This window comes from Plectropomus leopardus, chromosome 10 (genome assembly GCF_026936395.1).
Source record: "Plectropomus leopardus strain MGB_pleo_1.0 chromosome 10, ASM2693639v1, whole genome shotgun sequence".
Taxonomy (NCBI): Eukaryota; Metazoa; Chordata; class Actinopteri; order Perciformes; family Serranidae; genus Plectropomus; species Plectropomus leopardus.
The window spans coordinates 31,383,262-31,397,413 of record NC_142185.1 but is presented as its reverse complement, the minus strand read 5'-3'; the positions used below and the strand labels follow the sequence as shown (position 1 = coordinate 31,397,413).

General features: G+C 37.5%; 2 protein-coding genes across 8 annotated transcripts in view; one reads left to right on the top strand and one right to left on the bottom strand.

Moving 5' to 3' along the window:
- Nucleotides 1–39: 39 nt before the first annotated feature.
- hao2 (hydroxyacid oxidase 2 (long chain)) lies at nt 40–13,365 on the bottom strand. Of its 4 annotated transcripts, none has more exons than XM_042494923.2 (9): nt 13,281–13,365; nt 11,084–11,142; nt 5,341–5,493; nt 3,096–3,247; nt 2,295–2,578; nt 1,678–1,899; nt 1,276–1,434; nt 599–668; nt 40–499 (listed from the first exon to the last, which is right to left on the bottom strand). In XM_042494923.2, the coding sequence occupies exons 2-9, from the start codon at nt 11,098–11,100 to the stop codon at nt 444–446; spliced, it is 1,113 nt and encodes a 370-aa protein (XP_042350857.1). In that variant the 5' UTR covers nt 11,101–11,142; nt 13,281–13,365; the 3' UTR covers nt 40–443. The 4 variants fall into 4 exon arrangements, with proteins under 4 accessions (XP_042350857.1, XP_042350858.1, XP_042350859.1 ...); XM_042494924.2 differs by having other exon boundaries at nt 1,678–1,896; nt 13,281–13,363; XM_042494925.2 differs by lacking the exons at nt 11,084–11,142; nt 13,281–13,365 and adding an exon at nt 5,868–6,161.
- wars2 (tryptophanyl tRNA synthetase 2, mitochondrial) overlaps nt 8,041–14,152 on the top strand; it is an 81,870-nt gene continuing 75,758 nt past the window's right edge. For 3 of the 4 annotated variants that reach the window (XM_088083580.1, XM_088083579.1, XM_088083577.1), the window contains exons 1-3: nt 8,041–8,089; nt 8,653–8,724; nt 10,463–10,594. The gene's annotated coding sequence lies outside the window, so the exon portion shown is untranslated. The other variant, XM_088083578.1, reaches the window with a different exon arrangement.

Below are 14,152 nucleotides of genomic sequence, written 5' to 3'. Positions count from 1 at the left end.
TGCTTATAAAAAAAAAAAATCCAAAAATGGAGCAGCAGATCTTCATCACCTCAGCAGGCGTTTATTCAACCACAATCACCATCAGCATCTCAAACCGTAGTGTTCGTCATTATCAGTCAGCTTGGAAACTAAACCAAATTACAAGCTTATGTCTCATTTCATGAAAAGTGCCTCCATCGACTCCAATCCAAAATCTAAAAAAAACACTTTCATTATTCACTTGCTAAATCTGCCGCCGACCCTCATCTTCCCCAAGACACCGTCTCACTCGGACACTCTTGCATGAAGCTGTTTAGCATGTTTCCTGACATGATAAAGTCATGAGTTCTGAGATGAACATCTTTCAGTTTCTTTGTCCCAGGCTCTCGTTCAACACTGTTGGTTTGGTTCAGTCCTGTCAGTGGGTGTCGTTATCGTCCTCAGTGGCGCCCTCTTTTGCTCTGTTAGAGTTTAGAGAACTGAATGAGGTTCCTGTTGATTTCCGCCACGTTCCTGCAACCTGGATCAGATAAATATTATAGTGTCTTTAGTACAGTGCTGTATATATTGCAGTACAAAGTATATTCAGTTTTTAGTGCCATGATGTCATATATCTCACCTGATAGAGCCATGGACAGACGGAACTCATCATTTAGGATTTGCAGCACCTCCCGCACTCCTTCCTCGCCCTGAAAAATCACACAGGACCCATGACACACAAAAGACAAAATACAATCTGTAATCCTGTAATCTATCTATATAATCAACATCAGTAAACATTATCTTAAGTTTTAAAAACTTTCATTTCATTTGTCAATTATTTACTTTTTTATCGCCGAAGACAGATAAAGACAAAACATACAGTGAATGCTGTTTCAATTGAGTTCAGATAGCAGAGGAGGTCCAAAAGTTGCAAACAGTGACACAGTTTTGCATCGCCAGACTTCTCTCCACAATGTTGTTTCAGCAATAGAGAAATTTCGGAAAGCACACATTATTATTAGCTATAGAGGGGAAAAAAAATGCTCTGGCTTGTTTGTATTTCTTTGAACCAATCACAATCGTCTCGGGTATTAAGCCCCCGATGCAGCGACCGTATCCTTGCAAAATGGTGTCAGGGCAAATTGTTTTGGTGGAATATTGACAAGTGGGAACCCTGCCTCTAAAATTGCTCCATAAAAAAGAATGCAACAAAAAGCGATAATAGTAATAGTAATTTGTTGATAATCAGTCATCAAATACAGCCACATACACACACTAAAAGTATCTCACACTGGTCAGTGGCACTGTTTGTACCTTGTATGCAAGGCCCCACACTGCTGGACGACCAATGAAAACACACTTGGCTCCCAAGGCCAGCGATTTCAATACGTCACTTCCTGTCCTGATGCCTCCGTCCAGATAGACCTCGATCCTGCCCTGCACCGTGTCCACAATCTCCGACAGAGCGTCAATCTGTCAGCAGCAGAGGTGAGAACAAGGCCAACGTACAGTATTTTATAGGAGCAGAGCACAGGCTGGTACGTATGTTTCCAACTGGATTTTCATACTAAACTTCACACTTCAAATTGGATCCTGTTCAGGCGACTTTTCGCTTTCTTATTTTGAAATAGGACTGTCTAAGCACTTTTTTTGACATGACATTAAAGACAAAATGATCTTTAATATAACTAAATAAATAAAATGTTCAGTAAGTACCGAAGCTGGGCCTCCGTCCAGCTGTCTCCCCCCGTGGTTTGACACAATGATGCCTTGGACGCCATGTTCCACAGCCAGCTCGGCGTCCTCCTTGGTCAGGATTCCCTTGATGATAATGGGCAGGCGGGTGATGGACTGCAGCCAGTACACGTCCTTCCAGCTAATGGATGGGTCCAAGGTGTTGGCCGGTATCCCGTATTCCTCTGGAGCTGCAGTCTCCTGCTTACAGTGCATGTGGTGCAACGGTTAGCAGTGTATAAATGTATTCTAAACTACTACTGCTTGTATTTTTATTGATAATGCCTAAACTATTTTAATGGGGTAGTTTTGACACTGCTGTTACATGACATGTTCTCACTCCCAACTTGTGAAATATGGCTGTTCGGTCAGTGGCCCTAAGCTTCAAACTATGATGAGTGAACCCCTCCAGTGTCAGGTTTGGGCATGTCAATGTCTGCTCAGTACATGCTATAGTGGTTTTCAAAATAAATGTACATGGTCTCATGAAACGTAGTTATTGCCACTAAAACTGCTTTAGGCTTTGGTAACAAAACTACTGCCAACAAGTTCCTGCTTGGCTCGAATATCTTAAATATGTTAAAACCAAAGTAAGTTACCTGGAACACTCCATCAAAGTTCTTGACCTTGAGGTGTGGTGGCAGCTTGAACTGGTTGCGAATGTCGTCGCGGCGCTTTCCGGTGTACGGGACATCGACAGTGAGGACCAGGGCCTTGTAGCCGAGCCCCTCCACACGATGCACAATCTGTTCGGACAGCTTGCGGTCCCGGTACACGTACAGCTGGAACCAGCGGTAACCGTTCGGTGCTGCTGCCACAATCTCCTCCACTGAGCAGGTGGAGTAAGTGCTGGTGATGTAACAGGTGTTTAGTGCCTCCGTGGCTGTGAGGCAGAAGTGGAGAAGTTATTACTGTGGTCATTGAAGATCAAAAGTAAATGTAGATCTGAGAAGTTCAATGTTGCAATGTCTGGGTACCCATGTGACTCTCAGGGTTGTAGAAACAGTGTTACTGGCTGTATTATTATTTTTAAAAAACACCAGTACAACTTTAATCCGGATTTACCTTAGTTTATCATTCACTAATGCTCTTGTCTATTTGTTTTTGTTTTGAATTTTTGAGTTATTCAGTCCTTATTTATTTTATTTTTTAAAATGTCATTCCTTTTTTTCTCTCTCTCTCTCTCTTTGTCTGGTGTTCTTTGGGAACTGTGTTATCTATGATGTGTTTCTCGTTTCTTATAGGATATTTGAAACCTTATGCTCCCATCTAGTGTTGGCAATGTGTACTAACACTGTAACTGAATAAAAATCAAACCTGTCAGGAACTTTGAGCAACAGTCTCTTCTGATTAACTCTGTTTTATAAAGGGGTTATCAGACTTTATGTCACAGTCCTTACCTCGAGCTGTTGCCACTTCTCCTTCATGCCAGGCCAGGCAGTGAAAGGCAGTCGGAGCGATACCGACTGGAAAGCTGATTTCTGTCCCTTGCACTGTGGTCCTTGTGTCACTCACCGACACGTCCCGGAGGATACGAGGCCTCAGACGGATCCTGAGTGTGAAGCATAGATAATCATGTAAACAAAAAAAACAGATGTAACAGGGGCAGAAGAGGTTTACTCAGATAAATATGGCCAATCACAGCTATTGAAACTAATGTGACAATTTGGCAAAAAGGCATGTTCGGACCATCTAACGAAGCAGATGATCATTTTATAATATCAGCCATGTATTGAACAGTGATGCTCAAGTGGGGTTGTATAAGGTACTATTCATTGTACCATTTTAGCTTCCAAAAAACATTTATTTTAGTTTAAGTGTACGCTATATTTACAACATTTTCACCACTTTACCATGCCATCAGACACTCCCTTCAAAGCCAAACTCCACTGAGAAAAACAGTGGTCTAACATCACTGAACACAGGAGCTGCTGGTCTATTGCTGCCTCAGTTAGTTTGTTAGTTTGGTGTTGAGAAAGGTTAGATCAGAGTCACCAAACTCCACAACAATTTAACAAACCATCTAGCTGAGGCAGCAGTAGACGAGCAGCACCCGTTTTTAGCGAGCTAAAATGATTGTTTTAGTCAATGGAGTTTGGTGGCTTTAAGGAGAGCACATAATGGCTTCAGTTCTCTGTCGGCAAAGGTTGTCTGGTTACACTTAAACTTTCTGATTTTTTTAAAGTTGCAGACATATGTTTTGCTGATGCCCAAGTCCACAGCGGGACATTGTTTAACCTCCATGTCGGCACTCCTGCATGCTTCTCAAAATTGGGGACATGCCAACTGCCATCTGCTGTGGATGATACACTAACTATGGATCAATACCTCATACAACTCCACTTAAAAAATATCTGAACCATTCCTTTAAAGTGATCAATTCAATTCAAGAAGGCTTTATGGGCATGACTGTAGTTGGAAACTGAACATAACATTATTAATATGAATATCTCTGATAGGAGACAATTTTTTATTGTATTTTACAGTATGTATGGTTAAGTTGCTTGACCCTAATAGAAGCTTCACTTTAAATATCATTATTAGAAAATTATTAAAAAGGCAAATCTAGTATATACATCTTATGTATATGTATCTTTAGAGTAGTCTGTCATAACTCTGTAAAAAACGTCTAGCCAACATTTTACCGTTTTAAAGGGTATAACTATAAAATTTTATGTTATTTCAAGCTCATTTTTCCTCGTTCAGAGACTTTAACATAGAACCAAATTAATGTGTTTCGTAAGCATTGCAAAATCCTAAAATCCAGTTCTGTCACATGAAGCCGTTATCTTGAGAGAAATCCCTCTTGAGATGACATAACACTGTTTTTGGTGGACAAGTCATATTTCTCCAAATAAGCATAGAAAGAACATGCTGGGTTTTCCCAATGTGATGACTTAAGATCTTCTTTCCAAGAAACAACCCAACTTTTATCCCTGTAGGGGGAAATTCTCTAACCCGACCCCAAATGCACCAACAAACAAACCCTTGGAAACAGGCTTGTTGTAGCGAAAACATATATATGCAGACCCATAACAGTGAGGAGAAGCAGTCTATCAGTCTTTATGGAGACATTAGGAAAGCTGAGAGGAATGCACGAAGGACATGTTATGACAGTATAAAACAAATCATGACCTTGAATTTTTGTCCCATTGGTAATGCAACTTTCAAAACAGTTTCTTATTCACTGCAGGGAGGAACAAGGCAGCATCAGTATTCAGTAAAATATAACTGCCTGTTAGTGATTATAAGACATCGCAACCACACATTCTGTACACAGAAATCAATTACAGCCATCCAAAGTCCACAGAAGCTTTAATTTGTGGCCTCTTTAGAGGCTGTGCCCTCATAGGATTCTCAGTTTGAGCATTAAAATCATTCACACATACATTATGTCACATCCCAATGGGGCATTTTTGTATTATTCAGTGAATGAATTGAGCTAATTGAGTTTAGGTTTGTTTGTCTTGCTACAAATGTTGTCTGCAGTCATAAATGTCATGGTTACCATAGATTAAGGCTGTCATAGTTGATAATTAAAATGACAAAGAGTGTCTTTAAATAAAAAAACTATCGAGATGGTTGAATTATGTGTTTGGGATGACCTTGAACGTCTGGGTAAACTTTATTTATCCCCCAATGTACCTTTTGTAAGCCAGTAGATTGTCGTCCCTGGTGCAGCATTCGTCCGCTCCGGCTGCGTAATAATCCCAGGTAGCCTTTGAGAGATGCTCTTTAGCATATTCCTCAAAGTCTGTCAGGCATACCATAGCCATCTCTGCACAGCGACCTCCCTCTCTGTGTGAGAAAAAAATGCATTAGTTATTTATTTGAGGCCTATTGACACTGATGATAAAACATGCAAAAAAAGGAAGGAGATAATTAAGGAGATAGATTTTAACATATGTACTGACTATATGGATAATTCTTGACAAGAATATAAAACTACTGCACTCAAAATATCTCTTTAGTCAATGAAGAACACTGCTGGCTTTGTCAAGCATAATAAATTATCTTTCCAGTCACTCCTCATATCTTTATCCACCCAGCCATCTGGAAAATGCATTTGTTGCTTTGCATGTGAGACAAACAGCTACAGGCACCAACAACACTATCAAGTTCAAAATGAAAAAACGACTCAAAATTCAACAGTTTTCTGCTTAAAGACTTACCACAAATAAACGATCTGTCACAAACAAAATCCCCCACTCTCACACGACACAGCCTCCATGTAGGACTGAAGTTGCAACATCACCGCTCAAACTGAAACTGCCCCTCGTATCAGCAAATGCAGCCCAATCACGTCGTCAACAACTCACCAGTCAAGCTTCCACACTTTGACATCTGAGCAAGTAAAATGACTTTTTTAGATTTTCTATTTGGGTTTTTTTGAACAGATATGAGTCCGTGTGTCCACAGTGTTGCTTTTGTGTCAGTCAGAACCTAACTTTCATAGAGCCGCTATGAAAGCCACCGACAGTGTATGTGACCCGAGGGTGACCCTTGCTCTTATTGTGTTTACACAAGCTGGAAATGTGCTGATGGTGACTCCAACTATAGTGAGGACAAGAGGCGTCTGACACAGTGCTCTGTGGTCCAGATGGTACATACAGTAGTACATATGGGCACACACATTAGCATGCTGTGTACACAGGCTTACATGCTAACACACATGCACAGGGGATAATGATGTGATAACTTTTATTTTGCAGTCTTCAGTTTAAAATGATCAGTTTTTAAAAGCTGTTCAGAGAGAGTTCAGTGAGTTCAATCTGAATAGTGTCTGTAATACATAAACAAAATGTTAATCATTAAACACAGTTTTTGGTGAAACTGCTGCAAAACATTTACTTAAGACTACTTATGCCTAAGTGTTCAGATCCTTCATGCAATGCCACAGTGTAGAAATTTGTAATTATAAATAAAAGAGTGAGGTGCATCATACTTATATTCAGATTTTTGGAAGTAAAGTCATTACCAAAGATGTCAAATAAATGTTGGAGTCCAAAGTCCCATGTATTATGCAGTGAAGTACCACAGATTAAATATAAATGAGCATAAAATGGTAATTAAATGCAGTTTAAATAAATCAAAGTTTTACTTGAGTACAATACTTAAATTAACTTTACTTGATTTACTATGGACAACTGGTGCACAGATGTGCCATATGTTTTTTGTTTGTTTGTTTGTTGGGTTTTTTTTTTTAGGAATTTTTGTGCCCTGGGATGCAGATGTAAATGGATTACTGAATGGGCGCACAGGCCCTCTCTTGCAAAATGTCATTCTCATTAACAAGAACCGACCTGGATGAGATTAAAAATGACCATAAAGGGATGCAAAGGAACTGCAAAAAAATGCACAATGACTACAAAAATGGGAAAACAACCACAAAGAAACACAAAACGTCTTTAGAAAGACACACAACGACCACAAGGAGGCACAAAATGACTATAAAGCGACACAAAACGACCAAGAATGACACAAAATTACCTGAAAGAGACCCAAACTAAGACAAAAAAGACACAAACAACCACAAGGAGACACAAAATGACAACAAAAAGCTGCATTATGACAACAAAGAGATGCACCACCTCTGTCTGTGTGTCTTGTTCCTATGTAGGAGAGGTGGTGGGGCCTTCTGTATGTCTCTGCCCAGGGGCCTGTTGTCTCATAATCCTCCCATGGTTGGCGTCCATTCATGTCACATAAAGCTCATTAAACTGCACCTTTGGTAAACTACAGTTCAGACAATGCGGAAACCTGGAGCCACATCGGTTTCTTATGGTGCATTCAGATGTCTTCACAAGTATTTAATCCTTCAGATCACCAGGAAATTGATTTCCTTTCTTTTGAAAACGTGGGGAAAATGGGCAATCTTGCCAAAAAATATTCCACAAATTGCAAGAAATTAATAAATTTGGACAATGATTCTAAAAAAAAAACAAGGAAAAAATGTTCAAAACTAATCTCCATGTATTATATTTAAAATTATTTTACAGAATTACAATAATTTTTATACACATTTTATTCAGATCGTTTTAGGTTGTTTGGTTTTGTTGCTGTTTCTTTGTTGTTGTTTCTTCACATTTTCAGACAATTTTCCTGTACTTTTTACATTGTTTGCTATTTTTTGTGTTATTTCTTCTAAAGTCTATACTTGCCTTTTTCCATTGTTTTTGAAAGAAATAAAGTTAATTTGCACAGGTTTAAAAGGGAAAATGATGTCAGGTGTTGTTTTGTTTTCCTCATTCACGCTACCGTTGGCTGTTCGGCTAACTACCGAGGGGGGCGCTACGCATCAGCGGGGTGGAGACACGATCCCACCGGGGAGCACATTTCGATGTAACACCTGCTACAGGTGACTAACTCGAGCTAACCGTTAATTCAAGCTAAGGTAGGCTGTTATATTTTCGCATTTGGGAGACACAACAAGGCTGTTTCGGCGGTGAAAAACGGCTTTTAGTTTATCAGAAGTGCTCATACTAGTTAGCTTTTAATGGGAGGAAGGGAGACGGCGTAAGAAAGGCACCGTTAACTTGACGTTATTGAACTTTTAGTGAACAAATTCGCGATATTGAGTGACACTTGAAACCTTCAGGTGAGACAGATTTTACTGGAGCACTACTTAAACCTTTTTTTAGCCACTTAACAGTTATAAATATAGTGTTGAAGTGCGAAATTAATCGCACATTTAAGCTAGCTAATGTTAGCTAACCGTTAACTAAAGGACAACGTCCATTTTTTTGTCTGTTGCCTAGCAACCCATTCCCTCGATTTCACTACCTGCTAACGCCTGTTTAGTGTCCTGTACTCAACAGGGAGAAAATATCACCTCACAAATTATATTCAATGAAATGTAATTATTTATATATCAATACAGTATGTACTATTCATTTTCACAGTATTGTGTTTTGACAGAAGAAGAAATTAATGAACTTTACTGTTTTATACCAACAGAACCTCAACTGACATCAGTGCACCTGCGACTTTGGACAGGTATAACTGCCAACGATAAGAAAATAATAAAAAGTAAGTAAAATACTCGTTGTGTTTGTTTTCTGAGATGTAACTGGGGCTGTCTTATGTTATCACAGTGCAAATTTCATTTGAAGAGAAATAGTAGCTCCTAATGAACAATTATGTCACTTTGAACAATCAAATTAGCAACAATATAAATGTTTTAGTTCTATTAATTACACTCTAAAAATTTATTCAAGGGACCTATCACCACCACCTAATTAAATGGTTGGGAGCAGGATAAAAATTAAGTCGCAAACATTATTTATTATTATTGTATTATGGTGTTGAAGTGTTTCTAATTACGTCAGCCTAATACTATGTGTGACGTAATTTCTGCCTCAACTGATTTAAAACAACATTTAAGTTATAGTAACATAATGAAATTAGTTTGATAATTTAACTTTTCCCCACCTAAAGTTCAGGATTTCAAGTCCTTAACATGCCGGGACAAATTCAGATGTTGTTCAAATGTGTTAGGGACCTGCAAGCCAAACAACTCTGACACAGAGGACATTTTCTTAGCTTAAAACTTGTATTTATGCTATAAATTATTAGGCAAGCGCTACTTAAAAATACATTTCCCTAACTCAATGTCACACGTTCGTTGCATTAATTAGAAGTTGCCATAACTCAAAAAGAGTGATGCAAACCATTGGGCTAATTTCTTTTTGTTGAGCCACATCATTTGTTTTTAGAGTGAAGATTTCTTTTCTAAATTTTCTAGTTTAAACATGCGAAGAACACAAATAAAATTAGAAACAAAAATGTTATTATAGTCTTAGCACGTTGTAGAGGCCATATCAAGTCCAAACTAACTAAATATGCTACATGCATATACTGAGGTCATTTATTGAAATAAAGCAGCGTTTAGATGTAATAAATAAAACAACTTTTGAGGAAAAATATCCTCAGTGACGAATATAATCTCTTAAAGGCCCTCAGTGTGATGTGGACTTCCCAAAATCTTAGGTAACTATTGTGCTTAAAACTGACAGAACATCAGTCAAGGACAGATATTTGCTGATCCACCTTCTTAAATATGAGAATTTTCTGATTTAATCTGCTTGATATCATCAGTGTAAATGTTAAATTTTGGGGGTTTTTAAGGGCATCTCATGTTTCGAATGACATTTTTTTAATAATAAAAAAAGACTAATTGCTAATGAAAATGAATATATTACTGTTCTGGAAACTGAAGAGGCACTTTCCTCCTTTTGACTCCTGTATAATGGAAAGTATAACACCGTTTCTACCTGTAGTCAAATGCCTACCCTAAAAAATAAAACAGCTGGGGTTTGGGTTTACACTAAGCAGATATTTCTTGAGGAAGCACCTCGTTGAATGCACGAGTGACTGAAAAACAACTTACATTGCAACAGGATGCTGGAACAGTTGCTTCACAACATGACGACACAGTACAGGTGCAAACCTCTTCTACTCACTGACAGTCATTTGTGTTGTTGATCTCATGTCTGCTAAGGGTCTATAAAATGATTTTTTATATTTATGGTGTAATTTCAGGGTTTAAAATAATTCAGTTCAATTAAAAATAGTAAACACACCATCTCAAGGATAATTGAAATTTTGTTTTTTAAACTTTGTTTAAAAAATGACCAATAAATCTGCCTTCTACCTTCTAAATAATATTTGTGTTTACTCTTAGTCCTTAACAAAGGTATGGAAAAGTTGTCAGAATATCCTTTTGATTTGGTCTAAGATTGTTTTTTGCTTTTTGCCTTTTCTTCAGAGAAGACAGCTGAAGTGTGAAATGGGGAGAGAGAGGAGATGACATGCAGCAAAGTGTGACAGGTCGAGGTCAAAACCTGTGGCCACAGTTTCAAGGACACAACCTCTGTACACTGGGTGCCCGCTCTAACAGGTAAGCTACTGGTCGCCCCTTGTTTCAAATAATTATAACATGAACTAAAAAGTTCCTTTTTAAAACAAAGAAAAAAAAAAGAAAAAAAAGGATATTATTTATGTATTATATTTGAATTCACTTCAATAAGGTTTATCTAATAAGTTTCAATAAATTTTGTGTATTTCAAATATACTGATCAATACTTTTGAAATACACAGAATTTCTCAACAATAGTTGAACAAACTTAATTTAAAGTAAATTAGGTAAATTCTATCACCTATAATTATTACATACATTCTCATAGCCTGTTCATCTGTTCATTTTTATTTGAGTTAGTTACATTAATGATATTTTTTGGTTGATGTTCGAATGGCTTGACTTGAAAGGACAGAAGTTTTATATGTAATTGATACATGCAAACCTGACAACCAAATCATTTCTTTGAGTGTGTGAACAGTGAGGAGGCAGTGGTTTTCTGTTGTGTTTCCCTCTATAAAGTTTACTCACCGATAACAAATGTTCATTCTCTTTTAGCTGAACTTCTCCTCTCTTGAATAACACATAACCTGTAAACAGTCCACAAACAGAACAGAAAGCACAGGGGTTACCATGACTGCCACTGACAATACTCATACTTCGACTACTACCACTTCCACTTATACTGACGTGACTGCTACTGCCACAAATCCTGTGTCGTAACATAGTGATACCAATGCTACCACAATAACAGTATTGTTGCTATGGATATTGATGACTGCAACAAGTATTACCACTACTACTGGTAGTACCTATAATACTACCACCAGTTTGTAAATATGAAAAGCAGCAACCCTGCTTGTATAAATTCAGCTATTAGATTCTGGTGTATATGTGTGTGATGTTGTTTGCGACATACGTCTATGTGCGTGTGTTTGTTATTCAGCATATGTGGAAATGTAAGTGCACATTTAACTGTAATTTCTAATACTAGTATAACTAGCATAACTAACTTTTACAGATATAACAATTATGGTTAAAGTGGAGAAAGACAGGCTCATACATAGCCTGTACAATGTAAGAAAAACAATGTGTTTTTGAACATTAAAGCACATAAACATTTGTTCTAGTACAAACACAAAATTTAAGTATATACCTGAAAATGAACATAATGTAGGACATTTTATTCAAATTATACTTGGAGCAGAGGTTTTTTTTAGTTTTAGTTTTATTTGGTTATTTTTTGTTTTCAGTTCAGTTTAGTTTCGGTTAGTTTCCAGCGTGGCATTGCTCATGTCAGTTAATTGTTTTTGTCATAACAATAAAAAAAAAACAAAACATATGTTTTTAGTAGTTTCAATATTACCTTTAGTTTTCGTAATATTTAAGGTATTTGTTATTGGAAAGATTTAAGAATTCCACAGGGAATTAAAATGCAAACACATCACTTTATGAAGGCAGTTTACTCACAGCAAGATATCCCAATCTCATTAAAAAGGCGTACCTCCTGACCAAAAGGACAAAGACTAAAGACATGTCCTGAATATTTTTATTTCATTTTAGTTAGTTTTGTAACTACGCAATGTCACTTCATTTAGTTGTTTTTTTCCCCTAAAGTCTACTATTTATTTATATTTCTGTTAACTAAAATGTTTTTCCACGCCTAGTTGTAGCTTTTAGTTTAGTTTTAGTTAACTGCAATAACCTTTACTTGGACATTTGTATTTGTTTCTTTTTATATTGAGCAAAGAATCCTTATATAAGACAAAGTATACGCCTCCTGTCATGCTATAAAGCCTCTCTAGTATAAAAACTACAGTACAAACTTTCAACTGTGAACACTTGAGGGCAGTGCAATACTGAGTGAAAGTCCATTCTCAAAGCTCCATTCAGTATGTGTAAAGCAGGTAAACACAAGCAGACTTTCATTTATTGCGTGTGTGAGTAATGCACAATACACACTGACTGTAGAAAAATGACCTCTGATGTCACAACTGTTACTCTAGGAAACACAATGTTACACTATACAGTACAACCCTCTACATACCAGATTTTTTAGGGTTATGAAAGGTAAAAAAAAAAAAATAATAATAATTTTGAGCGTATTTACATTTTTTTAAAAAAATACTTGCTAGATAAGGCTCATAAAAGACATAGATAAAGTTATGATTATTAAAACATTGTGTTAAAAATTATTATCATATATATATATAATATATATATATATATATTTAAATATACTACATGTTTCTAATATTTTGGTGGTTCTGCTATGTTTTATTAGTTTTCTTACCAGAATATATTTTTTATTATTTTCTTTAGGTTTATTTTCCTCACTGTGGCTGGCTGTGTGTGATGAATGTGAGCCTCTGTCCTGTGTAGGCTGTGAAAGGTGTCGGTCATTGAGACCCGCTGAATGGCTGCTGAGAGCACATTGTCCAGGTGAATTTCTAGAATACCTGGTGTATGGTATTTAGCGAGCAAAGCTAAACAAGGTGAAGATTTAAAAAGCCTCTGTTACAGATTGTTCTGTTTTTAGTGACACTGGTTAGGAGTGCTGCTCATCCCCAGGATACAAACATAACCTGACAGCTTTTACACCTGTTATTCATTTATCTGGTGTAAAAACAGATAATTTATCTGGTGTTAACAATTTAAAATTGAATTCAATTAGAAAAAAAACAGTGAATAAATCCAGTTACAGAAGTTGATGAAATCAGTGTCTTACCTTTACCTGAGCTTCTTGGCAGGCCCACAGTACTTGATGGTTCCCCTCTCATATGACAGGGTCGTGTCAGAGGGCAGTCCAGCCCCCGACCCCTAGCCCACCCCCATACCCCTCCCTCCAACCCACCCGTCTCCCCCCTCCTCACTTTGTGATGCTCCGCCCACTGTGGCTCAACACCAGCTAAGCCTCTCGTCAGCACTCTGATCCCCGGCCTCTCTGTGCGCCAAAAACACCAAAAGCTCGCCCAGGTCAACTGTTTGTAGGAGCAAAAAAAACTTCCTGTCATCCTCCTGTCCCTTACACCTTCATTCTCTACTTTGCTTCATCTTTCCTCTTTATTTTTTTCTCCCTCCTTGTTCTCCTCATCCTTCCTTCCTTTTTTTGATACTTGTTTCCTCCATTTTTCTTTTCTGCTTAAATTCTCTTCTGCTTTCTTCCTGTCACTCTCTTCTTCCCCCTCGTTTCCTTTTCTACCAAACTTTCAGCCCCTTCTCTCTGTGTTTTAAATTTCATTTAAATTTCCTGAATGTCTAATGTTGTTTTCATTTGTTCGTCTAAGAAAGTTGATCAGTGTCAGAGTGTTTTTATGTGTGTTTGTCTTTGACAAATGATTGTGCCAAACTTACATTCTTGACCCCTTCCTAGCTAATAGTTAATCTTGAGTGCACAACTAAAAACAAGCTAAATAAACACTAGCTTTTATTTTGATAGCTCATTAAATGCTTTTCTTTGAGGCCAGAGGTGTGGACTCGAGTCACTCGACTTAGACCTTGAGTCACAAATTTGAAGACTTTAGACTCACCAAAATAAAAAAGACTTGCAACTCTTGGCCTTCATGACTCGTGTCTTCACTTGGACTTTAGCCTTTTGAC